Source organism: Azolla caroliniana, unplaced genomic scaffold, assembly GCF_043228905.1.
Source record: "Azolla caroliniana isolate FFs.n. ecotype wild unplaced genomic scaffold, voAzoCaro1.0.p SCAF_4, whole genome shotgun sequence".
Classification (NCBI taxonomy): domain Eukaryota; kingdom Viridiplantae; phylum Streptophyta; class Polypodiopsida; order Salviniales; family Salviniaceae; genus Azolla; species Azolla caroliniana.
The window spans coordinates 7,303,030-7,329,532 of NW_028230439.1; the positions used below are offsets into that span (position 1 = coordinate 7,303,030).

At 38.3% G+C, this 26,503-nt stretch overlaps 4 protein-coding genes across 7 annotated transcripts; 1 reads left to right on the forward strand and 3 right to left on the reverse strand.

The window, feature by feature from the left end:
- Positions 1-538: 538 nt before the first annotated feature.
- LOC147865003 (putative mannitol dehydrogenase) lies at positions 539-4,123 on the forward strand. Its single transcript, XM_087317693.1, has 6 exons — positions 539-741; positions 878-991; positions 1,401-1,628; positions 2,269-2,554; positions 3,128-3,281; positions 3,652-4,123. Exons 1-6 carry the CDS (start codon positions 626-628, stop codon positions 3,855-3,857), a joined length of 1,104 nt encoding a protein of 367 aa, XP_087173819.1. The 5' UTR covers positions 539-625; the 3' UTR covers positions 3,858-4,123.
- Positions 4,124-6,766: 2,643 nt separating this feature from the next.
- Positions 6,767-14,480, reverse strand: LOC147865004 (adenosine/AMP deaminase family protein). 4 transcript variants are annotated; one of them, XM_087317695.1, is made up of 11 exons: positions 14,314-14,480; positions 14,148-14,218; positions 13,945-14,036; positions 10,206-10,265; positions 9,383-9,463; positions 9,051-9,127; positions 8,882-8,951; positions 8,663-8,776; positions 7,999-8,065; positions 7,185-7,289; positions 6,767-7,104 (listed from the first exon to the last, which is right to left on the reverse strand). In XM_087317695.1, the coding sequence occupies exons 1-11, from the start codon at positions 14,460-14,462 to the stop codon at positions 6,977-6,979; spliced, it is 1,014 nt and encodes a 337-aa protein (XP_087173821.1). In that variant the 5' UTR covers positions 14,463-14,480; the 3' UTR covers positions 6,767-6,976. The 4 variants fall into 4 exon arrangements, with proteins under 4 accessions (XP_087173821.1, XP_087173820.1, XP_087173823.1 ...); XM_087317694.1 differs by having other exon boundaries at positions 9,236-9,463; XM_087317697.1 differs by having other exon boundaries at positions 9,236-9,463; positions 14,162-14,218; positions 14,314-14,395.
- Positions 14,481-20,581: 6,101 nt separating this feature from the next.
- On the reverse strand, positions 20,582-22,669 carry LOC147865005 (uncharacterized). The gene is made up of 5 exons (XM_087318593.1): positions 21,829-22,669; positions 21,686-21,727; positions 21,388-21,586; positions 21,122-21,286; positions 20,582-20,992 (listed from the first exon to the last, which is right to left on the reverse strand). The coding sequence occupies exons 1-5, from the start codon at positions 22,515-22,517 to the stop codon at positions 20,582-20,584; spliced, it is 1,506 nt and encodes a 501-aa protein (XP_087174719.1). The 5' UTR covers positions 22,518-22,669.
- Positions 22,670-22,678: 9 nt separating this feature from the next.
- On the reverse strand, positions 22,679-23,986 carry LOC147865006 (uncharacterized). Its single transcript, XM_087318594.1, has 4 exons — positions 23,918-23,986; positions 23,060-23,373; positions 22,803-22,972; positions 22,679-22,732 (listed from the first exon to the last, which is right to left on the reverse strand). Exons 2-4 carry the CDS (start codon positions 23,352-23,354, stop codon positions 22,679-22,681), a joined length of 519 nt encoding a protein of 172 aa, XP_087174720.1. The 5' UTR covers positions 23,355-23,373; positions 23,918-23,986.
- Positions 23,987-26,503: the final 2,517 nt, after the last annotated feature.

Genomic DNA, 26,503 nt, shown 5'->3' on the forward strand with positions numbered 1-26,503 from the left:
CATTGAAAGAGACAATTTAATGTGTCCCCATGTGCCATGTGCAAGGACAAGTCAATTGGCATTGCAAACAGAATATTGTGGCATGAGATTTTTGGATGAATAATTATATTTATATCATGATTCTGCATGTTAATGCTCCCTCCATCCACATCACACATTATATATGATTTGCATAAAATATTGTTATTGATCTATCATCCACGTCTGTCTATCAAGTTCAAAAGTCTTGACATGGATTCCAATGGTTTAGACGGAGATCCAATGTGACATTGTGCCATCCAAGTTACGGCATGATTATAATTCAATTATGGAGGCCGATGGGGCTCTTATCATTACATATTTTTGGATACTTTTCAGTAATTGTGGGACGAGGAGAGGAATTTTTTTTTGTGTGAAATTTTGAGTAGTGTTTTCCTCCATGTCAATGAAATGTAGTAAGAAAAAGAAGAAAAAAAAAAAAGAAAAAAAAGAAGAAGATGGGACTTCACATTCCTGAACTGGAATTCATTACATGGAAAAGGGAGGAGGCAAAAATTATAGCTTTTTGTTCTGATACATACATATATTATACCAACTAATTGCAAAGCAGCTTTTTAAACCAAAATAGTGAGCTTGTGCTTCCACCATGGCTGCTCCTGCAGCTAACCTTATTGATTGTCCTAATGCTATGCACAGGAAGGTGATGGGTTATGCTGCCCACGATGCATCCGGCCACCTCCAACCATTCGAATTCACCCGAAGGCCTCTCTCTACTCCATCTCTCATTAATTTGTGTTCATTTAGATGAATGACTTCTGAATTATATACTGTCTTGGTGTTAATTTAGATGAATGACTTCATTATATACCGTCTAAACCTTGGGGCTCGGATTTCGCAGGGCGACTGGCGATGACGACGTGACATTCAAGATCACGCATTGCGGTATCTGCCACTCTGATCTGCATCAGATACAGAATGAATGGAAAGCATCCATCTACCCCATGGTCCCTGGGTGGGCTGCCTTTAATCCCTTCAAATCTTAATTTACAGATTCATCACTTGTGAATCAACTGAATATTCGATTGTTGCTCCAAGAAGCTAATTGACATCATGAACATTTTGCATTAAATCCTTGGTTACTTTTCACACTACTGAGGATATTATGATTCATTTGGTTAATCTTGGTTTTGTGTGTTTGCTTCATAGAAGGGCATGCATATAATGTGTGGTTTCTTGGAGTGTACCAGTGTGTGTGGAGCTTGGCTCTTTTTTGTAGGCACTAGGTGTACCAATGTGTGTGGAGTTTGGAGTGTTACACCAATGTGCATCGAGTTTGGCTCTTTTTGTAGGCACGAGGTGTACCAATGTGTGTGGAGTTTGGAGTGTGCCAATGTGTGTGGTGTTTGGCTCTTTTTTTGTAGGCACGAGGTGGTGGGTATCGTGACCGAGGTCGGGTCGAAGGTGAAGGGGTTCCAAGTTGGGGACCACGTGGGTGTCGGCTGCCTCGTCGACTCATGTGGTACTTGTCACGCCTGCTCCACCCTCCAACAACAATATTGCCCCCGTGTTGTCTTCGTCTACAACAGTGTTGACTACAACGGCAATGCCACCTTCGGTGGCTATTCCACACTCATGGTTGTGCATGAGAAGTGAGTAGTAGTTAGCACCCACACGTTAGTGCTTACATGATTCTTCATGGAAGTGATCAGTCCCACGCATTTACTTTGCATGCTCTTCGAATATTAACTCGTTTGTCGCCCGTTTGTTTCAAAATTTCACCAATTTAAATATGCTTGGTCAAAGTCGAGGCTTCTAATGAGAGCATCATGCAAAGTACCCCTCGTCATAGTGCCACATGAATGTATTAATATTGATAGAGAGAGAGAGAGAGAGACAAAGACATTCACAATTTTACCAAAACATCTTCATAGTTGAAAGGTCACTTGATTTCTAAATTCCTTTACTACAAGATAACACACCCTACAAACTTTATCACCTCTTTTTAACAATTCATAATTAACTTTGTGTGCATTTGGCTTGGTAACATCATCGTGCTCTTATTGCCTTCCCGAATTTTCTACTTATCTTCATTATTTAAACTTGAATCCTCTAGAAATGGATTCAAAGGTTTAAAATGGATTCTCTTATGTCACATTTGAAATTGGAGCTCGATGTGATTACAGACTTTCAACTTGTTTAAAATGATGGTGCATGTTTTTTTCATTTACTATGGTGGTATATATGCAATGGGCCTATTTTACGCTAATGTCTCCAAACTTTTCAATTCAGATTCGCATTAAAGGTGCCTACAAATCTACCATTAGATGGAGCCGCTCCATTGTTGTGTGCGGGTATTACAATCTACAGTCCAATGAAGCACTATGGATTCACCGAGTGTGGAAAGAAACTCGGTGTGGTGGGGCTAGGGGGTCTAGGCCACATGGCGGTCAAATTTGGCAAGGCTTTTGGACTACATGTGACTGTGATAAGCACATTACCTAGCAAGGAGAAAGAGGCTAAGGAAATCTTGGGTGCTGATGCCTTTATAGTTAGCAAGGATGAGAAACAAATGCAGGTACCTTAATTCCATGATTTCTACCATGATGCAGTAAAGTGTCATGGAACCCCATTGTGTTCATGTCTCCAATACACCAAAGTCAACGTTAAGATCTTGAGCATTTACTCATCAAGTTTCACAGTATATTGCTATTGTGTATATCCTAATAGAAGATGTTACCATATGAAATTGGCCCACATTAGAAGCAATATTGCATTGAACATTACCTTCTCAAAACTTTTAGTTTGAGATCATGTAAATGACACTCTGTACCACTTGTTTCTTTGAAGAATAATTTTGCAAATTCTCTCTCTGCAATCCAAGGGTGAAATAATAATAATAAATAGCATACAATACTGCTTTATCCTCTGAAGAATCTATCTTCCAAATCACTCTCCAAAATCCAAGGGTCAAATAATAATAATAAATAGCATATATTATCTATTGCCTTCATAACCAAATCTAGAACTTTCAAAATATAAAGTTAGAAACATGGCTTCAATAATCACTTTCCTCATAAGGTGTTGAAAAAGATTGTACCATATTTTCTTACAATATTAAAGAGTGGGTATAATATCATTTTTATTGCAGGTGGCATCCAATAGCTTGAACTATATACTTGACACGGTACCTGCAGAGCATGCATTGGAGCCATTCTTGGGGTTACTAAGTCTAAATGGAAAGTATGTGGTGGTAGGGCTACCAGAAGCCCCCTACAAACTACATGCTGGGACATTAATTTACGGTAAGTATGTATGTGAGATATATATATATATATATATATAGGACAATATAAAAAGTAGCCTCGGTACTACGGGTAATATCCAAACAACCCCTATCAATTTTATAAATATCAATTCTACCCAGTGACAAAGGTAGAAGTTATTTCTTTTTTAAAAGAGGTAGAATTGATATTTTTGACATGTTTTTAATATGAGGGTTCGAAATTTACCCATACATGTATGCATACATACATATACATGTACGTATGAGAGTAATACCAGACAAACACCTGTGTACATGTACGTATATGTATGTGTGTAGGGTGTGGAGTATATTAATGGGTTGATTAGGATGATTTCTTTAAATATTGTATTTATAACGAATACACGTAGGGAGGCGATTAGTTGGAGGAAGCTTGATTGGGGGCATTGAGGAGACCCAAGAGATGCTCAATTTTTGTGGAGAACACAACATTGTGAGTACAATTGAGAATATTCCCATTCACTACATAAACACTGCAATGCAAAGGCTAAGCAAGGGTGACGTCAAATACCGTTTTGTTCTCGATATAGCTGACACCCTCCCATCCCCTACTTAAAATAATTGTATAACCTACATGCACCCCAAATGATGTAGCTAAAGAGGGTCATCTTGATAGAGATATATTCCATGGTATTATTTTATGGTCTCTTGCAAGGGCTCTTTAAAAGTGGAATGCCAAAACTATAATAAACAATGAGAATAAGGTGCTCCTTTTAGGTTGATTGTTAATCAGTCATGTTGTTGTAATCTCTATTGCATGAAACTCGAAAATATCGTTGTCATTTATTATTATAATAGAATAAAATGATCACATTACACATGTATTTCCCTTGTCTTTTGTAAAATGGCCATTGTCATTTTCACTCTTTAGTATGTTTGAAAGACCATTTCCATACTCATGTGCGTATTGTCATTTATCCATGACTTTATAAAGAGTTTTTATAAAGAGTTTTTATAAAGAATCGTGAGTGATGTAGGTGATGTTGTGCATTGGAAGTAAACTGTGTGTGTGTGTACGTAAGACAAGCAGAGAGAGAAAGAGAGCTTTGAACAAGAACTTATATTAGTAAAAATAGAATTACATCCAACCAACTTTACACGGAGGATGAGAGAAGTGCTTATGTAGTCACCTTCTCTCTATACAACCACCAGTTGTTACAGAGTGGTGGAGACTTAAGCACACTAAATATGTATCATAGAACTTTATGGTTCTATGACACACTAATTACTATATTAGAAGATGGGGGGTGTTCACACACTAGGTATGTTAAGGTGTGTTCCCACACTAGGGAAGTTGAGTTTGATTCTCAACATAATGCAATAGCAAAGCCATTAATGACAATAACCTAACATTGTAAAGCACTAAACGACTTATTGTCGTACAACTCAAAATTTAACAAATTCAATTTTAATGTCAATGTGATAGTCTTGTGAGTCTAGATTCTAGAAGCATAAAACAAAATGGAGGGATGTAGGAAGGCAACATTGTCACATTTCTTTGGAATGCAATCCATTGTCAAAAACAAAAAGTTTATGTACAACGTGTATTTTGTTTTATAAGAGGCAAATTTGTGTCTATCATGCAATCTCTTGTTATAACTTCGTCCATGTGGATGTTGGGCCATGAAATAAACAAAATCAACATCACAAAGTCATTCCCTAAGATTATTACACATATAATAATATAATGTTACTTCACGATATTATTTAAACAACAATAATACTCCACCGCGTATGATTGTGACCAAAACCAGCTCAAAGGCTCGTTACCAAGGCAAAGTCAATACATTTTAAATTTCTATTACGTGTATGTAGAATATGAACACATGAATTATTATTAAAAATTGTGTTATTTTAAATGAAGAATATGAACATGTGCATGTTTGGGATGCATACAATGGGATGATGTAGGTCACATTTCAAGGAGCTTTACCCCAACTTGTGTGCAACCCAAATCAGTCCAATAGCTCATCATCACGCCAAAGCATGTGCATTATTATCGTAAGGTCAAATATAAACACGTGTTTGTGTGTAGGTAGAAACATGTGCATTATCATCAATAACTTTCTATTCTTTTAAATTATGACGAATATCAATATGTGCATGATTAGCAAAAGTACAAAGTCATAGGTCACACTCAAACGAGCTTCACTCAACCTTTTACCAATCTTATTTTATTGACAAAGAAATGTGAGCACATGTGATTGATGCCATTTATCACCAATTTGATGATCAAGGTATTCTTTGGTGACAATGAATGCTCCCCTAAATACCACGATATGTTCTAACTCTAGAAGTATTCCATCTTCAATCTTCAAACGATTTTCACTGATCTAAAGGGTCAATATTATTGTGATTTTTGTGATTGGTTTGATTGGTCATGTTACTTAAACATGGTTGGTAAATTAGGTAGTGAGCAAGATGCATATTTTCTAATAGTATATCCTTGGTTGGTAATTGACTGTGGAAACGACATAATATACATGCATACACCCATATTCAGATACATATACAAACAAATTTATAAATAGAGAATATTTATATATGCACAAGAAGAAAAGTGAAATTGTAAAAACTAAACAAATACATTGCAATTGTCATCATCAATTTGTTCTCTCCAAAGAGAGAACTTTATTGCAAACCTTAAAATGAATCTACTACAAAGTCAAAATGGGATTTATGGTAGAGTTAGTAAATGTTGTTGATAAGGCCTAGTCAATCACGTAGTAGATGCCTAAGAAATGTATACAATATGGAAATTGCAAATAATCATAACATTACTGAATAGTGGAGGAGAAGAAAAGAAGGTAAGAACTAAAAACAAACATGTGTCTCCATATTCTCAAAGTTAATCTAAGCCAACAACAAGCTTGCATATTCAATATATTTTGAACGCAATGAAAACAAGCATGATTCTTTAAACCTTTTTGACAAATTATTTTCATGTGAAGCTTTAGTGTGAGCCATAACCAAGCATGATTCTTTAAACCTTTTTGACAAATCATTTTCATGTGAAGCTTTAGTGTGAGCCATAACCAGGATGTGCAATGCTCAACAAACTATGAAGGCCATCAAATACACGTATGTCATTATTATGATTGAAAAGTTGAACTCAACTACCACATGCACAAAGGACCCAACAAATCCAACATAGTGGAATCGAATACCCATGTAAAGCTTAAGTTTAAATGCTGACTAATATTTTGATCAATCTTGACTAGTGTGAAATTTGACTTAATACCAAAAGGTTCAGAAACATGTTTTCTGCCCTTTATTATGAAAATAGAGTGCAACAAGTAGTTTCGATAGATGACCACGCTAGCAAAGAGAGAGAGAGAGAGAGAGAGATGTAGGAGTTTCGATAGATTTAGGTTAAGATTTTTTTGACAAGCAATTTGCACTTTATAAAATGGTTTATGAATGCACTTCCACAACCATCGGGAGAAATTTGCTAGTGAAATTTTGAATTTTGAATGTTGGTTTGACCAATAAATAGCAGGAAACGTTACCCATGGTTTGAAACATTACAAATAATTTCTTCAAAGTTCATTATTGAAATTCCATATTATTGAACTTCACTTTTTATTCCAAAGTTATTTCTATGTATCTTCCACATTTGAGAAATTAAACATGGGTTAGCAATGATGAAATCTTGCCAATGATTGAAGCATTCTACTATGACATATCTAATTTTTTCTCTGCTGCAGCAAAAAGATCCAATACTCTAGTTTTCACATCATCACTGGCAAAGATATGATCAATAGCATCTTTCGCCAAAGACAATACTTCTGATTTTGACAGACCTGTGGCATGAACCATAAAATTGTTGTCATACTAAAAACACACAAAACATGAGAATATTAAACAGTCGCATCATTTTTACCAAAGCAAACAGCTGCAATAGCATATTCCCGAGATATGTGCGACCCGAAAATTCCGGGATCATCGGTACAGATAATTAATGGATGCCTTGAATTGTATAATGAAGCTGCAAATCAAATACTATTCTTTACACTTGGTTTTTGACACACCTGGGAATATAAAAAGGTCTTCTCTGCCTTGTAGCAATTTGCATAAAAGATATCAAAGAAATTGATGAGAAACTCAAGACAGGCACACTGAAGTAGAGGGCATTGCATGTACAGTACAGTACTTTCAGAAGATAAGATAAAACATGTGACTATTTTAAATACTGAAAAGTACTTTCAGCAGATGAGATAAAACACATGATTATTATAAGAGATACAAGTATCAGGCCTGGGTTCAATGATTTTTGCAGCTGTCTAACCTTGGCAAGTAAACTGACAACTTACTCTACAAATTAACATTAGTTTTTCCATTTTGAACTTGGTTAAAGTAGCCATTATGAATTCTGTACAAAGTTTCTCTACAAATTTTGAACCAGATTGATTTTGAGGCACTGTTTATGTCCTTGTACAGAGTTATTCTGCCTCCAGTTATTGCCTCAAGGCTGCAAGTGGCATCCCCACAAATGATGGCTACACACTGTTTTTCAGATTTTCCTAATTCCTATGAGAGGGTGATATGGCAAATATGGTTGCATACCCGATTACACTTCTCTCTTGGGTTAAGATAGTAAAAACCATGTATGGGAGCAAAACAACTTACTAGCTGATTCAGCCCAGGGAATGTTAATATTTTTATGTAGGAAATGTGAAGAAAAATAATATTCATACCAAAATGGTGATCTCGTATCACAGGTATCGATTCAGTACGGACATTTGAAGTAAGACAAACTTCAACCTGAACAGAAGAAACAGGAATAAGCTTAATACTAAGGAAGAACAATCAAATAAATCCTAGTTGTTCTCCATAACGTTTGATATCAAAATGAATGTTCCTAGTTCTAGAGTAATTACGTGTAATGTTTGTCCTTGATTGTGTCTTCTAAGTAATCACTGTGTGAAACTTGGCTTCAAGTTACCCAGCGATTCTATTTGACAATAAACCAAAAATTCATTATTGTCCTTGGCCCTAGATATTACAACACACTAAAATGCAAAGAATCATCATTTATCTCTCCTGTATAATGTCTATAGTTTTAAAATTTTCCATGATTCAAGATGGATATTCTGAAAGGTCATGTGACACTACAACAGAAACAGGTGTCTTTTCTTAAGAGTGTAATTATGTGATACTATTGATATCAATAACTGCAGAGGTTACATATGGAAAAAAAAGGAAGTGCAGGAATGACATTCACCCAGGAAATATATGCCCTATAATTGAACAAATAACCTCAATTTTGGGTTCCAAACCATCCATTCTGATATTCAGCAGAAAGGTGTGTCACACAACAGAATTTGTGCGAAATTCTACTTTCAAATTTTATTGTCATACAGGAATAGTGGATTGTAAAAGTGACGACCATTCCACTTCTTCCAGGCAGCAAGCATGGCCAATCCTCTCAGGATGAAAATCTAACATGTTTCGTATTTCTCCAGGATTAGGTACCTACAATCAGATATCATACAGTCATTTTAATATAATATGCAGCATGCAGATTAATATTAAGAAGAATAGTATGGATTTTCAGCAATGTTGCTCTGCAAATCTTACCTCTCCACAGTGTAGCGTAATAGGAAGCTCATGCTTCCTGGCCATAAGTAAAGCTGGTAAATATGTCTGCCTATTTCAGAAGAATAAAAAACACAGAATCCATCCATGTTCAAAAGAGAACCATCAAAGGCACTTAAAGGTAAAATAATCACTATGGATGGTTTGATACCAATTCCCGACCCTAGGATTTCCAGAAAGGTCTACACCAACAACTCCATACTCTCGCATTTCTAATGCAAGTTGTACCTGTTAATCCAAATAGGCATTTAGAGAATGCACGCAGACCCAAAATATATTGATTGTATCAATATTATTGTTACTGATTTCTTATTAGAAAGTGGTCATAATACCCACTGTATCAATGGCAGATTGAGTACTTTCACGGCGATCTATACTAAGAAGGAGCTTGACATGAATTATTGATTTAATTTCTGCCTTGTTTTTATGGTCATTCTCAGATTGCTCCACCATTTCCCCACCTCTTTGCATGTCAAAAAATACCTTGACAGTCTCCACTGCCTTGAACCCATTGAGAACAGCCTCCACATAAGATCTCTTTGTCATTCCTAACAATGAATTGCACTGCCCAAACATGATACAGTCAGCAAGCATAATTGCATGAATCTTTGCTGAAAAACATTAGAAAGTAAATGATCCTAGAAAAGCACATGTAAGTTCCTCACTTTATTGCATCTGACAGATTAATCTTACAGCAGAAGATTTCTATCTAAAGTTTTGTTTGAATTTTCAAATGATTGTTGCCCTTCGTAGTGACAGGAATTTCTTTGATTCTCTCAACATTTGTCTAAGAGCATTTATTTTAAGAATTATTCTGTCTTTTTGTATCTCATTAGCCACTTGAAAATGCCTTTTAACTAATAATAATAATGTAATGGAGGCCCAGCAGTAATTTAATATCATGCAACAAAGATGTACCAGAACAATTACAAAACTTCACTCACTTTGTTTCTGGATATTACTTTCAACCAATATGAAAAAACTTAAAAAATACAAAAAGATGAATGTTTTAGTAGAAATCCCTGACTAGCAGATTGTAGATTTTTTTGCGAACACAAATAGGATTCTCTATAGACTATATATCCTATTATATCAGAGAAATTTTAGTACCTTGATTGAGGTAAAGTATCACACGAAAGTATTAAAACTGTGCATAAATACCAATGTCCAAATGAGTGAAAATATGTTATCTACACAGATGCAAGACACTTATAGAAGTGACAGAAACTAGGCAAGGTTCAGTCCAAAGAATAAAGACACATCTAATCTTGCATTAATCATCAAAAGTAAGCTTACCAGAAAGTACCTTTGGAGTTGTTCTAAGTTCTAAGTAGATGACATTCTCTGCAGCAAAGTCTTCGACAACCTGAATCAGAAACCTCTCTCTCTCTCTCTCTCTCTCTCTCTCGGTGTGTGTGTGTGGCACCAAGATAGGAAGGTAGTAAGGAGAAAGAAACGACAATACTTCCAATGCAAGAAAGGAAAAAGAAAATGTTGTTTAGGCTCCAACCAAGCCATGCATGGACACAACTCGATGGTAAAGAAGGAAGATATAAAAGGTGAATTAACAAATGAAGAGATGCTAGAATATGTACAAAGCCTATATATGCATAAGGGAGTGGCTCCTATGGTTGAGAACATTGAAACACCTTGTAATACATGCATCAATCTTGAAGATATCAATAAAGGAACAAAAAAGATAACTAATGGGAAAGCAATTGATATAACTCTCATTACAAATGAGCTCTTAAAATGGACAATGCCAAGTACTCATCATTGGATCATGATAATCATAGATCAAGCTATTAAACAATGATTGGCCAATGAATTGGATTGAGCCAATTTTTAAAGTAAGAGATAAGAATCAAGTATCAAATTATTGCACAATCATGGTGGGCTCAACTATTGCTAAATTGTAAAGTACTATCATAAACCAAAAGGTAAGTACATTGGCTAAAAGTCCAAACAAACAAGCACTTGGGTAAGCATGTTTTAGACCAAAACACTCCACAGTGGATCATCTAGTTACATCACAAGTAATTATGGAAGAAAGTCGATTACAAGGAAAGACACTCTATTGTTGCTTTGTTGATTTTAAAAAAGCATTTGACATAGCACACAAGGCGAGCTTTGCAATACAATGGTGGAAATTGGCATGGCATTAGAGTATCGAATTGCTGTTGTACAATTATATGTGTAAGTTAGATGTCAACTAAAAACTGAGAATGGTTTCTTAGAATACTTTTAAAGTAGCATAGGGGTTAAGCAAGGATGTGTATTATTACCTACATTCTTTGGTTTATGCATTGATACATTCTTTAGTATGAATATCCCTTCTTAGGAAGGAGACACATCAAGAAAACTTTCATACTTAGATCCCATGGGTCAATATCGGCCTCTCCATCGACGATAAAAATATCTATCTATCTCTTTGACTTGAGAATCTTACATGTATAAATGACGAGGTTCTTTAGTTGCATCTTAATTCTATTTTTGTTTACTTTTTTTTAAATAGTTACATTTATTTTGGTTTGTTGTTCTCAAACATGAAACACTATTTCAAGATGTAATCTGTTGTTTGGTCTTATGGGCCATTTTAGCCTCTTAAAATAAGTTAATATTTCTTTCTTTCTTTCTCTTATGAAGCTCGAAAGTGCCTTGGGCGTTTGGATGTGGCCAAGGATAAGGAAAATTATCAAATGCATTTGCATGAGTACAAAAGAGTTATTCAAAGAAAGAAAAGAATGTGAGATTTGTTTAATCATCCATTGCAACATGGAATGCCCTACAATTTGATTACGAATTGGATCAAACCATTATATAAAGGTGAAGATGTCAATCATGTAAAAAATTATCAAACCATCATGGTTAGCTCACCAATGGCAAAACTATTTGGAAGCATAATGGAATCAAAGGCAAGTGCATGGGCTAAAAAAATGGTATAAGAGTTTATGAACAAGCTAGCTTTTGAAGACACCTTAGCACCATCGATCACCTTGTCACTCTTTGATTGTTAATGGAAGAAAATTGCTTAAGATTAAGGGTAGATATTGTTGCTTCATAGATTTCAAGAAAGCTTTTGATATGGTACTTCGTGAGTATCTTTGGGGGTGCATGGAATAACTCACAATGCCAAGTGAATATATGCTTGGAATTTCCCAAACTATGACAAGATTATATGTTATGTGCGTATAGACAATGAAATTTCAGATTTTTTCAATGTCACTATTGGTGTTAAGCTAGGATGCCCATTCTCATTAACTCTATTTGATCTATGCATTGATAAATTAGAACAAATAGTTCTCAAGTTTGTGACGGAATAAGGCATTGAAGTTGTCATCGAGAATGTAGTCATTATGCTTAGTTGTATGCAAATGATGTGGTGCTTTTCACAAATACTTTAGGAGATGCTCAAAAGCTTATGAGGGCATTAGAAGAGTTTTGCATGCATACTAAATTGAGTGTCAATAGCTCTAAAACAAGGATTATGCTTGTGAAGAGCCAAAATAGGAATAAACAATGCATTATGTACAATAATGAGCCACTTGAATCTATGGAAAGCCACAATAATCATCAAGGCATTATTCCCAGACAACATCCAATATCCATCAATTGTGGGAATCTAAGTATCACAATTTTGTTAAAATGTTGTCTTTGATCGCATTTGACTATGCTTTCCAAACAGCTTCCACCAAACCCAACGATGATAAATCCATCCATGTATCCATCTGTCTACCCATAGGAATGTGGGAGTTGGCCTACATGAGCCAACCAATGATATGATAGGATCCTCTTATGGGAGAGGAGGGATTCAAACCCCCCATAGTATTTGTTGATTAGATGACTGAATATGGATATCGTACGAACTTTGAGAGTGGGTTATAGAAATTGACAAATGGTTCCAAACGTGTTGTTAAGGGCACAAAGTAAGGTACTCTATATTGTTTCCAAGGAAAGACCTTACCACACATTTATTGTTGTTGCAAAGGTTGATTCTTAGTTGGATTTTTGACATAAAAAAAATTAGACCAAAAAGGATTGGATATCCCTTCTGTACAAAACTTTAATGTCAAAGGCCCTAAATTTTATTATTGCAATGATTATCAATATTGAAACCAAGTGAAAAAGCCATATTACTCTCGTGTGTCTCACAAGCAAAATCTTTTGGATTTGGTGCTATGTAGCATGTTGGCTAAATCTATGGGGCTTTGTATTTTATTTCTTTTGTTGTTTCATGGATAAATTGACTTATTTGGGGAGAAGAAAAATAGAGCCTTTCCTACATTTAATTATTTTCATGCTTTTGTGACCACCCAAACAAGTAGAAGCTAAAATGCCTGTGTACATACAATGGGTTTGAATTCACAAACAATGAGTTTAGAAGGTTTTTTGAGCTACATGGTACAAAGAGAGAGGTCAAAGCCCCATACAAACCCCCTTCAATGGCTTGGCTGAAATACATAATAGGATACTATATGCGCGTTTGAGATGCATCCTGTCCACAGCTCATCTCTATCATGGATTTACTCTTAACAATCAATACCCCAACGGCTCCTTAACAATCAATTTACCCTAGCCCACACTGCTCTAGCAATGTTGCCAATCTTGGGTACTCATACATGAGGAGATCTTGCTTGGACGATTCAAGGACCAACAAGGACAAGGACAGTCCATGCCTTGACCACAACCAGCCTTGCCCCCATATTGGGGCCATTACTTACGACTGCTACAGTTCCCTTAAACCAACTAAACCCACCCTACCAACCAGGATCTTCATGACACTAGAATAGACCAAATATAAATGCAAGTTTATTCTATAAACTTCAAACGACCTCTTAAATACTCAAAATAATGGTGTTCATGTTCATAACTGCTTGTCAGTTGAGTTAATTCTATCCCGTAATTTGTAACACCATATCTGAGAGGGAGGTATAAAAAAACAAAGAAAATAAAAAGTTGACTTATACAGATGAACAGTTAAGGTAATGTGTAGAAAAGATTAAAAAAAAAACAGTGGGAAAACAATGTATAGGAAACCACATTACCTCCTTAGTTATTCTGATGATAGTCTCATGGTCCGTGGTTAACATGTGAATCAAATCAAAGAGCTTAAAGCACTCAGCAAGGGAACGATCGCCTATTAAGCAAAATTCAAACAAAAGAAATAATACTGTATCAAAAGATCTAACAAAAAATGAAATTTAAGAGACATATATACAAACAGACAGACAGAAACAAATAGTGCGACCTTTGAGTATGAACCTTTGAATATCCTGGAGGTTGATAAGGCCTTTCTTGCTCAATCCTTCCGCAAGATCACTGCAAGACAAAGGCGGGAGGCAACTGAGTAAAGGAAACAAATGAAAGTGGATGAAGATGGAGGGAGGAGAAGGGGGAGAAGGAAGAGTAGTAACAGGAGAGTAGAGGAGCGAATGGATCCATTGAGATGAGCGTGGAGCTCTATTTTGGGAAGGGAGAGGCACCAAGGAAGCCATGAGAGGACCTCTCCTTCGTCTTTGTCATCGTAGCCTGCGGAGGAGGGTAGAGTGTCGGAAGAAGCCATAGCCCCAACTACTTAGTATTACAACGAACGAACGAGAGAGAAAGAAAGAAAGATATATCAACGTCTTCTTTTTAAGGCCAAAATTTGGAGAGACTGAAAAACTCACACTTCCCATAGAATGGCAAAGGCTTCTTTCTTATTTGCTATCTTAGAGTCGTGTCGCCGGGCGAAATGATGGCCTTTCGAAGAGTCCGAAATAAGTTTCGCATACCACAAGGCCAAGGATATCGATGGGTATATATTTGGCAATCAATATGTATGTATGTTGTATATGTATTATGTATTTGGCACTTGCCTAGTCTAGTTTTCTCGCTTTCAAAGTTTTGTTGGTTGAGGAACCATGGAAAGATTTGGTCATTCGGTATTGCAAAAACAATATTTGTGGTGCACACGAATGATGTATATACCATCCATCCGTTGGTCGAAGATAGACCTTGGTTGGCAAATAAGGTTTTGGATGCATGGCACGTTAATCGGGTGGTGTCAAGTTTTAAAAGCACGCTTGTATTCTCATCTTCCATTTCGTGAAAAGGTGTTCCTTTGGCGTGCGATGGTCGGTGGATTGCCTTTGGCGATAGCGTTAAAAAAAAGACATATTTCGAATGGAACTTGTTTATATTTGTGCAATGGTTGACGAAGATGGCATTTATAGGTTCATTACATGCCCAGTTGTTATATCACAAATTTGTTGTTTTGTCACCTTTTAAGTGAGTTTTCATTGATGGTGCTAGAGTTCTACCTACACCATCATATCAGGTGGTGTTTGACTACATTAGGTATTGAGGGATGTGGTTTAACTGAACTATGCGAAATGGGTTCTTGTTTGATGGACTTTGTGGGGTACCATAACAAATCTGTAGGTTGAAAGGAAAGTTGATTTGACCAATTTTGCGACTATGTTGTAAGGGGATTGTAAATAATTAGATAACTAACTAAGAATTAATTAGTATCTATCTTTGTGAGTAGTTAATCACGTATGTGATTAAGCAACGGAAGACTATGTGATATATGAGTGTATGTGTATCTTAAGAGTCATGATCTAATGTAAGCATATGATAAGGATATCATATATATGAAATAAGAAAGGAGAGAGAGAAAGAAGGGTGTTGATCCACCTGACCACCCTCGAGTGAAGGGATTGAGAAAGACTTGAGCCTCGATCGGCGTCCCATACCACCGTCGTGGCGTCGAGTCGTACCTGGTGCTGGCACGCTCGCTACAAGAGTTGACCCACCATGAAACAAAGTCTCGACGTAGTCAAGAGATAATGAAATGAGGGTAGCTAGGCCTCATATTTATAGCCAAACCCCAAGGCCCCCAGTGTTACGGGCATGACCATTTAATATCTCGTGGTGAGAATTTACCGTAGTATTCTATACATGTGGATAAGTGTGAGGGTTAAACGAGAGTGTAAGGAAGGGGAGGATTACTTTTAATCCTCGGGATTGAGACAACCCATTAGGTCAAGTGTGAACTTGCCTGGGGGCCTTGGGTATCGCTATAAATAAGAGGCCTAGCTACCCTCAATTGATCATCTTTTGACTACATTGAGACTCTGCTCTTGTGGTGGGTCAACTCTTGTAGCGAGCGCGCCAGCACTAGGTACGACTCGACACCACGACGATGGTATGGGACGATCGAGGCTCAAGTCCGTCTCGATCCCTTCGCTCGGGGGTGGTCGGGTGGATCGACACCCTTCTTTCTCTTTCTCCTAAATTCTATCTATCATTAGTTTATCCTTATCTTAAGCTTACTTTAGTACCTAGATCTCTAATACCCAGGCAAGTTCACACTTGGCCTAATGGGTTGTCTCAATCCCGAGGACTAAAAGTAATCCTCCCCTTCTTTACACTCTTGTTTAACCCTCACACTTATCCACGTGTATAGAATACTACGGTAAATTCTCACCACAGGATATTATATGGTCATGCCCGTAACATACTCCCCCTCTTTAAAACATTGCACAGTTGCAATGGAAACTTAGGGAAGTTAGTTCTAAGAGTATGTTCATGTTCCCATGTGGCATCGTTGATAGATTTATCCATCTATTTAATTTTAAATTCTCAGATTATTTTAGTACGTAGATGTTTTGTTTAACATCGAGAATTCTTTCTGGTACATGTGGTTTAGAAGATAATTCTTCAGAAGTAACCAGAGTTTCAGTTGTAATTGTATTGTCGCCAGAACCAAGAAGTTCTTTTAAACGACTTACATAAAAAACTGGATGAATTTCAACATCATTGGGAAGAGCGAGATGATAGGCTGATGAACCAATGCGTTTGAGGACTTGAAAAGGTCCACAAAACTGTGGGGCTAACTTAGTGCACTTACACGTAGACAATATCTTAGAATTGTGAGGTACATGTAAAAATACCTTCTGTCTAGGGTTGACTATACGAGGTTGCCTATTATGATTGGCGTAAAAATGCGTTCTATATTGAGCTATTTTTATATTATCTCGTGCAATATGCAACATATCTTGCATATCCCGAAGTTATCTAATTATCCCGACAAGTTATCCGGAGGAAACGATTTCCCAACAAGCGACTATGTTGTAAGGGGATTGTGAATAATTAGATAACTTGTTGGGAAATCGTTTCCTCCGGATGGGATCCGGCAATGAATGGAGAAGACCCGGTGAGAACCGGAAGAGATACGGAAATCGGATCGGTGGATCCGGTGAGAACCGGAAGTGAAGACGAATTTCTAAATATGTCTTGAGGAAGCCCAATGAGGCTATATTTGTAAATAGCCCCAAGTTCATATAAGTATAAATATGACTTAGGGCAATCACTTTATACGTATGGTCATAGTGTTGTGAGAGTTGTTGTAACCGTTGTACAGAGAGCGATAGAGAGAGAGGGAGAGAGAGAGATACAGAGCGATATTCTGTTGTAACCGCCACTGGGCAAAGAAACAGAGCTCGAGGTCGTTGCCTTTGAGTCTCTGATTGTACCTTTCACCTATAGTAATAGTTGGAGTCCGTGGGTTCCCGTGGTTTTTCCCATTTAGGATTTTCCACGTAAACATCATGTGTATTTCCTTTGTGTACTTCCCATTTCTGTGTTTCATTCTAGAAGAAGTGTTCAAGACTCTGTTGGGGCTGAGCAATATTCCTCATTATTCCTCTCAATCTGGTATTAGAGCGAACAACATAGAAAATGGAAGAATCGTTCGGTGACATGTTCAAGCTCACTGGCTCCAACTACTCAGTGTGGAAGTCGAAGATGAGGGATATGCTGGTGGTCAAAGATCTTTGGTTGGCGGTTCAGTTTGGGGACAAGAGACCGGATAAGATCGACGCCACAGTGTGGGAGGTGATGCAAATGAAGACGACGACATACATCCGGTGCTTCATTGACATGAGCCTATACAACAACTTCAATGAAGAAAGTAAGGATCATGAACTTTGGGAGAAGATCAACATCATGTTCTAGAACAAGAATGTTGTTAACCGGGTTTCGGTATTCCGGAAGCTAGTGAGGCTCCGATACCAAGATGGCTCCAGTATGGCGGAGCACATGAATGCATTCTAGGGGTTAATACATCAAGCAACCTCGTTGGAAGTACCTCTCGCCGATGAGGTACTCGCATTGCTCCTACTTGGTTCCCTCCCGAATAGCTGGGAGACGTTAGTTGTCACATTGGGCAACGCTGGGCTAGAAGGAAAACAGTTGTCCCTAGCAAGGGTAAAATCAAGCCTGCTAGATGAAGAAGCTCGCCGGAAGGATTAGGAGACCGGAACCGATCCGAAGGCCTTGGTCATGGAAGATGACCACAATCGGGGAAGAGGCCGATATCGAAGTCCCCAAAACCGAGACAAATCGGGGACAAGGTCAAAGTCAAGGGGAAGACCCACATGCTTCTATTGCGGGAAGCCAGGACACTTCCAGAAGAACTGTCAACATTTCCGGAAAGAGAAGGAAACTAGCACCGCCGATTCGAAGAAGAGTTCGGACCGAAACGGTTCGGACCGGGGAGGCCCGGATCGGAAAGGAACGTCGTCGATCGCAACAAGTGAAGAGGAACTGATGCTCATAACCAAGGAGAATGAGTTAAAGCTTGTTGGCGACGAGACAACGTGGGTTGTCGATTCCGGAGCATTGTTCCACCTGACACCGGATCGGAAATGCTTCTCATCCTACACAGCCGGTGATCATGGTCGTGTCCGGATGGGGAATGAAGGTACATGCCGAATTATCGGCATAGGAGATGTGTTGTTGACCACATGAACCGGATGCAAATTGCTGTTGAAGGATGTCCGACACGTTCCGGAGGTTTGACTGAACCTGATATCAGCTGGTAGGCTAGATGATGAAGGCTACATGGGTAACATCCGGAACAGAGTCATGAAGTTCTGCAAGGGGAGCCTAATAGTGGCTCGAGCCCAGAAGGTCAACACACTATACTTGATGAATGCCCGGATATGCCGAGAAGAAGTGAACGTAGCATATGACACTACCGGTGAGCTGTGGCACAAAAGACTGTGTCACATGAGTGAGAAGGGGATGAAAAGACTTGCTGATGAAAATCTCATTCCGGTGAAGGACGTGCAACTTGAGAAGTGCACCGATTGCTTAGCCGGCAAGCAAAACCAAACCTCCTTCCGGTCAAGACAACCGATGAGACGGAATGCACCGCTGGAGCTAGTGCATACCGATGTGTGTCAAGTGGACATGAAGTCACATGCCGGATCGCAATACTTCGTGATGTTCATAGATGACCATAGTCGGAAGCTCTGGGTCTCAACGTTGAAGACGAAGGATCAAGTGCTATCCGTCTTCAAAGAACTCCACGTGAGAATGGAAAGAGAAACCGGTTAGAAGCTGAAGGCGGTTCGAGCAGACAATGGAGGAGAATACCGGGGGCAGTTCGAGGAGTATTGCTGGTCGAAGGGAATCTGGCTCAAATTCACTGTGCCGAAGACGCTAGAATTGAACGGGCTGGCCGAACGGATGAACCGGACCGTGATGGAGAGAGTCCGGAGCATGGTTGTTAGGTACGTTAGGTACGATATGGATACCATACATATATAACGTATTAATACGCGTATAATACCTCCCAATTTAAAAATACGTTAAATACGTTTTGTAATATGTTAAATACTTATAAAATACGTAAAATACGTAAAATACGTATTTTACGTATAGTACATAAAATACTTCTAGAATTTGAAAATTATTTACATTTCAAGAAAATATTTGTAATATTGTAAAAAGCACACACTATCTGTAGTCGCTGGATATGTACACCCCCCTTTTGAAACCATCTCCTCAAAACAAAAAATAGGCTCCTTGTTATGCCCTTGTTTGGCATTTCTTACCATCAATGAGTTTAGTGAAACCACATCTCACACCACTAGAGTGTTAAACAAGTAGTGGGCAGTCAACAATAACCCACAATTCACATACATGTTGACTATTGTGTTATCAACAAGGACATCTTTTTCAAAGCCTATTTTGACGATGTCGACATGTATTTCTCGGTCTTTTTGTCTATCTCTCAAGCTTCCACAAGCTTTCAACCCACAAGACAATGAAAATGCATGTGGCAAGAGGCAACAATGTTTCCTCATCTTTTCAAAGCAATCCAATGCCAGTTGAGTCCTTATTATGTCCATGTTCAGCATATCCCGATTCCCACCATGAGTGATCTCCATGAAACTATATCTCGAACCAAATTTCTCTCAAACATTTCTTGTGCTTCATTTAATGCACCACAAGAGCTTCTATTTCTAACCCTTTCTTTGCAACCTCGACATGAATTTCTTTACACTTGGCTAGAGATCCTACATTGGAACAAGCTTTCAATAGACCCACCAATGTGATTCCATTCATTGAGATACCCTCACATTGCATTTGGTCAAAGAAATAGAATGCATTCTAACAACAAAATTTAGAGCAAAAACCTTAACAAGACATAACATCAAATATTTCAAGGTCCATGAAAGTAAATGAAGGTAAAAAAGAACCACATGATGAAAATTTTACTTTAATAAAATACGATATTGATACAACTCTAACTATGTCCAATGTATCAAAATGGAGCTTAGATCAAAGACAAGTAACATAAGGTTATTGAGCTTAATAATAACGTATAGAAATTAGAAGTATTTGTCTTTAGATCTGGTCCTCATCACCATCTTCATCATTAGATTCTGTGTTAGTTGATGACATCAACACTAGTTCTTCGTCCGTAAGATCATCATAATTAGTATGAACTGCTTCTTCTATTGCATTGACATTATCTTGATCATCTAGTGGTAAAGAAGCAAATGTACTTGATTGTGTTATTCTCCTATTACAAGAAGACCGCTCATCATCTCTTCTTGGCCTTTGCCTTCGTATTCGATTAGTAGGGATTCCATCGCTTGATCTTGTCATATGTGATCTTGTCATGCTCCTTGTCCTTCTTCTCAAGCTCATTGTTTCTTGAAAATAAGTTTCATAGAATTCTCTATCCATATCATTTTCATGGCTAATAGATGGAATATCAGGCGTCTTAGAGACATCTATCTCATTTGGATTCACCTGCAAACAAGTTTATAAAAGCTTTAACTTCTAAGTATCACAAACTAGTGTGTCGATGGCAGAAACTAGTTATTAGTACTTAAGAATATTGAGGAATATAAATTATAAAAAGAATGAATAAAACAATACCTGCATTGGAGATGCATTCACAGTCTCAAACTTGCAAACTAGTCGTAAGTTCTCTCGCACATATACCAATCGTTCAAGTTGTGCTACCTTTAGTCTGTTTCTATTTTTCGTATGTGCGAGAGCATGTGCATTCCAATTCCTTTTCGCTGCCCCAGAAGAGCAATCCTAATAAAAAGTAAAATATGAAATAAAATGTAGTACACAAAAGTGAGCTATTTCAGAACTTAACTATAAAATTGATCATTTTTTCAACACTTGACACTTACTTGGGATAATATGCGAATAGCTAATGCTTGGAGGTTTGGAGTTCTTCCACCAAAATTTTCCCACCAAGTGACTGGCGTCATCATAGATCTCTCCTCACATGCTAATGCATAGCTAAATGTCCCTGTACCATTCCGATATTCATGCAATTCACGAAATAAGATATCACATTCAAGTGTCGAGTACAATTTTTCCACATAACTCATTCATGCATCCATTAACTCAGGGTTAATAAATGTAGCCTCCTCTCTCCACATTAGATGTAACAAATGAGCTACAAGGTGGATTGGCCTCTTGAACCATTTCCATCGTATATCAAATAACTTAAAAACATCCTCATACCTAAAAGTGTTTTACAAATGAATCAATCTTAAAACATGAACAAACAATTGAAGGTTTAATTTTAGGAAACCATAACAAATTAAAATAAATATGAAACTTACTTGGATTTGTGGGGGATGTTTTCTTCCACTCCTTTTGCTAAAACATCTTTGCTTCTTCGCATAAACTCATATAACAATCCAATAGTGGATCCCTCCCTATCAGTAAGTCGTAAAACACTATACAATGGTGCCATTAGGGTCAAAACAACTTGAAACGAGGACTCAGTAGTAGGATCAAGGATGTAGTTCTTTACATTCATTGCATCTGGCTTATTGCAATCTGACCAAGACCTCCACATGTCACTCACCACTGTTTGCTCAAGAGGATGCCAAACTTTGAGCAAACGTTGTATGACAAGATACATCACACCAAACCTTGTCTTGGAAGGTCTCAAGATGGTGAGGTTATTGTGAGCAGAAAAAAATTTCCTAGCATTCCTCTTCTTGCAAAAAAAACGTACAATAGTATTTGCTTTCATCATAATACTTTTCATCCAAGGCAACTGACCAATGTCCTCCAAAAGCAGATCCAAAGAATGTGTTGCACATGGAGTCCAAACAATATTAGGGAACTCTGATTCTAGCAAAGACCCCATGCAGACACAACTAGATGCATTGCCTGAAATGCCTTGGACCACATTTTCCTTACCAACCTCTCTAATTGCCTCTGAAATTCTTTCAGCTAACCAAGAGCTATCAACTATTGGTGTTGTATTAGCATGGCTGCAATCAATGGACTTGAGGAACATTGTCCCATAACAAGATGATACGAGGACATTTACAAGTTGCCAATGAGAAACATCAACCCATCCATCTGTTAGTATAGAACAACCATACTTGGGCCATAATCCTTTTACCCTTTCTAACTTTGCTTGCAAGGATATAACCTCATTTTTCAAGCCTTTCGTCCTCATGTAATTATATGTGACTCCACTATGTTTCTCTCTAATTGTAGAGAAAGCTTCTAACATGTTCCACCAACATGGTGTTTTTAGTAGATTAAATGACAAATTTGCTTCAATGATACATCTCACCTCCATAACGTTTGCATGTTGTTTCCTTTGCATTTGTAACACGTGTCCTTTACGCAATGATTGTTGTTTCGTTATCATTGTTGGTGGATATGGTTGGTGACTACCACCACCCATACATGACATGTTTTGACTTTCACCAACAAAGGTACATGAGCCTGAGGTAGAAACACCTAAAAGAGAAAACATTTCAAGATAAATCATTTACAATTATTTGGCCATTAGTAATGAAGACACCTAATGTAGGCTCTTGTCTATACCTTGTTCAGGCACGTTGAATGAGTCGATCTCTGCAACTATATCTTCTTCTTCACCAATTGTTTGAGTTCCACAATTACCATATAAAGATGTGAGGTCAATCAACAATTCCTTGGGGACATTGATACATTTCGTTACTCCATGGCTGGGTTTTCCGATTAAATGAGCAATCATTCGTGTTGCTGACCCGTGCATATGTTTGTTGCAAAATTTACAATTCCAACTTCTATTTCCTGTCTGACTTCTTGTGACATTGAGACAACAGATATCCCAATATTTGTTCTTAATGGGGGTCATTTTCCTAAGTCTTTATGTTCTACAAATCAATAGAATTTAGATATTTAGAAATTACTAAATTAGAGGGTCTATTAATATGTGATACATACTACATCTTATACAGTTTTCAATAGATTTTCAAAAGAATAGATGTTTGTAGATACATTTTTCTGTGTGTATTCTTGCCTACCATAGCTACTCATATCCTTGGGCTGCACTTTCATATTAACCTTCATGTTCATGGCTAGTGAAAACATAATTTAAAACCAATTAAGTGAAATACATGATTGAGTTGCACAAGCTATTAATGCCATGTGAAATACTCTAACTGAAACTAATTGAAGCTTAATTGAATTAGCCTCCCCTTTCAATGGTTGCTCTTTGGGTACTCAATTACTAATAAACTAACCAAGCATTCTAATCAAACATGAAATCAATAAGCAAGACTACACTATTGTTTTTAGGCTAGTAGCTCCATCTTTCTCTATGCAAGTGAATGAAAACCAAAAAGAAAATGTGACTTCATTGCATATTAAAGTTAGAAAACTACTATCCAAGCATATGCATATTAAGGTTAAACATACCTCACACTCACAAGAATTGGGCCCAATAAAAAATTGTCTTCTATATAGCGTAGATCTTTGTTTGTTGCCTAATTGTCTTCAAACCAAGATTTCGATTGATTCCTCGTCCTCTTTCTTCGTCTTCTTCTTCTTCTTCGTCTTCCTCTTCTTGGTCTTCTTGTTCTTGTTCTTCCTCTTGTTCTTCCTCTTCTACTTGTTCTTCTTCTTCCTCTTCTTCCTCTTCTTGGTCGTCTTCCTTCGTTTTCTTCTTCTTCTTTCTTCCTTCTTCACTAAAATCGTTTTTTTCTTTTCTTTTTTTTAGGGTTTTGCATACATTTTTTTTATAAATACGTATTATACCTATTGTTTTAAAAGTACGTTAAATACCGTATTAGAAAAATTTACATGATATTTGACTGAACAACATTGACATATAGTACGTACTATACAAAGTATGAGGTATTATACGTATTGATACGTTAAATACGCGTATATAAACAATGCTGGTCTGGAGCATGCTAGCACATGCAAAGTTATCCAAGAAATTTTGGGTTGAGGCGTTGACGATGACGACCTGAGTGATAAACAGATCACCCTCAGTACCCTTGGGAGGAGACTCACCACAAAAAGTATGGACTGGGAAAGATGTATCTTACCGGCATCTGAAGGTGTTCGGGTGTCTCGCATATGTGCATGTTGCAAAGGACAAGAGAGCAAGGCCATGCATATTCCTTGGATACGGCGATGATGAGTTCGGTTACCGAGTGTGGGACCTTGTCGACAGGAAGGTTTGCCGGAGTCGAGATATTATCTTCATGGAGGACAAGACCATTGCCGACTGGGAGTCGGAGAAGAAGATAATGAATTCTGGGCTAACAGGTAAGGATTAGCTGGAGGAGCTGAGGACCCATCCAGTTGGGAGCCGGTTGACACTTGAAGAACCGGCCAGTTTCGAAGCAGAACCCGAACCGACCGAAGAAGAAGAAGAGGAAGCGGAAACCGGAGCCGATCAAGACTTCGAATCGGATTCGGATGGAGAACAAATGGAAGAACCGGTTGTCGAAAGTCAAAGACGGAGATACGCTCTCCGAGAGAGAAGAGCCCCCCGGAGATTTCCGAATGCAGAGCATGTGTTGCTGACCGATGAGGGGGAGCAGGAAAGATTCGAAGAAGCAAAGAGAGACACCCACAACTGCAAGTGGTTGAATGCCATGCAGGATGAGATGGATTCCCTGCATGAGAACCACATATATGAACTGACGGAGTTGCCGAAAGGGAAGAGAGCAAGTTTCGGAACAAGTGGGTGTACAAGCTGAAACTGGGAGATGCCAGAAATCCACCAAGGTATAAGGCCCGAATCGTGGTGAAGGGCTTCCAGCAGAAGAAAGGAGTGGACTTTGATGAGATCTTTGCCCCGATAGTAAAGATGACATCCATCCGGACAGTATTGGGCATACCGGCAAGCATGGACCTCGAGGTAGAGCAACTAGACATCAAGACGACGTTCCTCCATGGTGACCTTGAAGAGGAGGTCTAAATGTAGCAACTGGAAGGATTTGAGAAGAAAGGGAAGGAGCATCTGGTGTGCTGGTTGAAGAAGAGCCTATACGGATTGAAACAAGCTCCCCGACAATGGTACCAGAAGTTCGACTCCTTCATGACCGATCAAGGGTACCACAAAACGCAAGCGGATCACTGCGTGTTTGTGAAGAAATTCGACAGAGGAGACTTCTTGATACTGCTACTGTATGTGGACGACATGTTGATCGTCAGACGAGATCAAGTCAAGATACGAATGCTAAAGAAGGCTCTAAACCGGACCTTCTCAATGAAAGACTTGGGGCCGGCAAGACAAATATTGGGAATGCACATCATCCGGGCCTGGTCGAAGAAGCTGTTGTGGTTGTCACAGGAGAAGTACATGACAAAGGTGCTTCAATGATTCACCATGTCGGAGGCGAAACCGGTCGGATCGACACTTCCGGCAAGCTGCAAGCTGTCTGGAAAACAAAGCCCGAGGAGAAAGGTGGAGAAGACGGATATGATGAAGATACCATATGCCTCTGCCTTCAGGAGCTTAATGTAGGCGATGATATGTACCCGACCGGATATTAGATATGTAGTCGGAGTGGTGATCCGGTTCATGAGCAATCCCGACAAAGAGCACTGGAACGCAGTCAAGTGGATACTCCGGTATCTGAAAGGCACTTCAAGTATGTGCCTCCGATTCGGCTCCGGTAATCCTCAACTTGACAGATTCATTGATTCGGATATGTCGGCTGATGCAGATACCAGCCGGTCTACATTCGGATATGTCATGACTTATGCAGGGGGAGCTGATTCGTGGTAGTCGAGGTTGCAGAAGACGGTTGCGTTGTTAACCACGGAGGCGGAGTATATGGCAGCTATAGAAGCCGGTAAGGAGATAATCTGGATGAAGGACTTCATCGGAGAGCTAGGGATCCAATAGGAGGAATACCGGCTCTACTGCGATAGTCAAAGTGCCATCCCCTTGCAAAGAATGCGACCTACCATTCCCGGACGAAACATATCCAATGGAGGTACCACTGGATCCGGGAGAGAGTAGAATATCAAGAGTTCATGCTG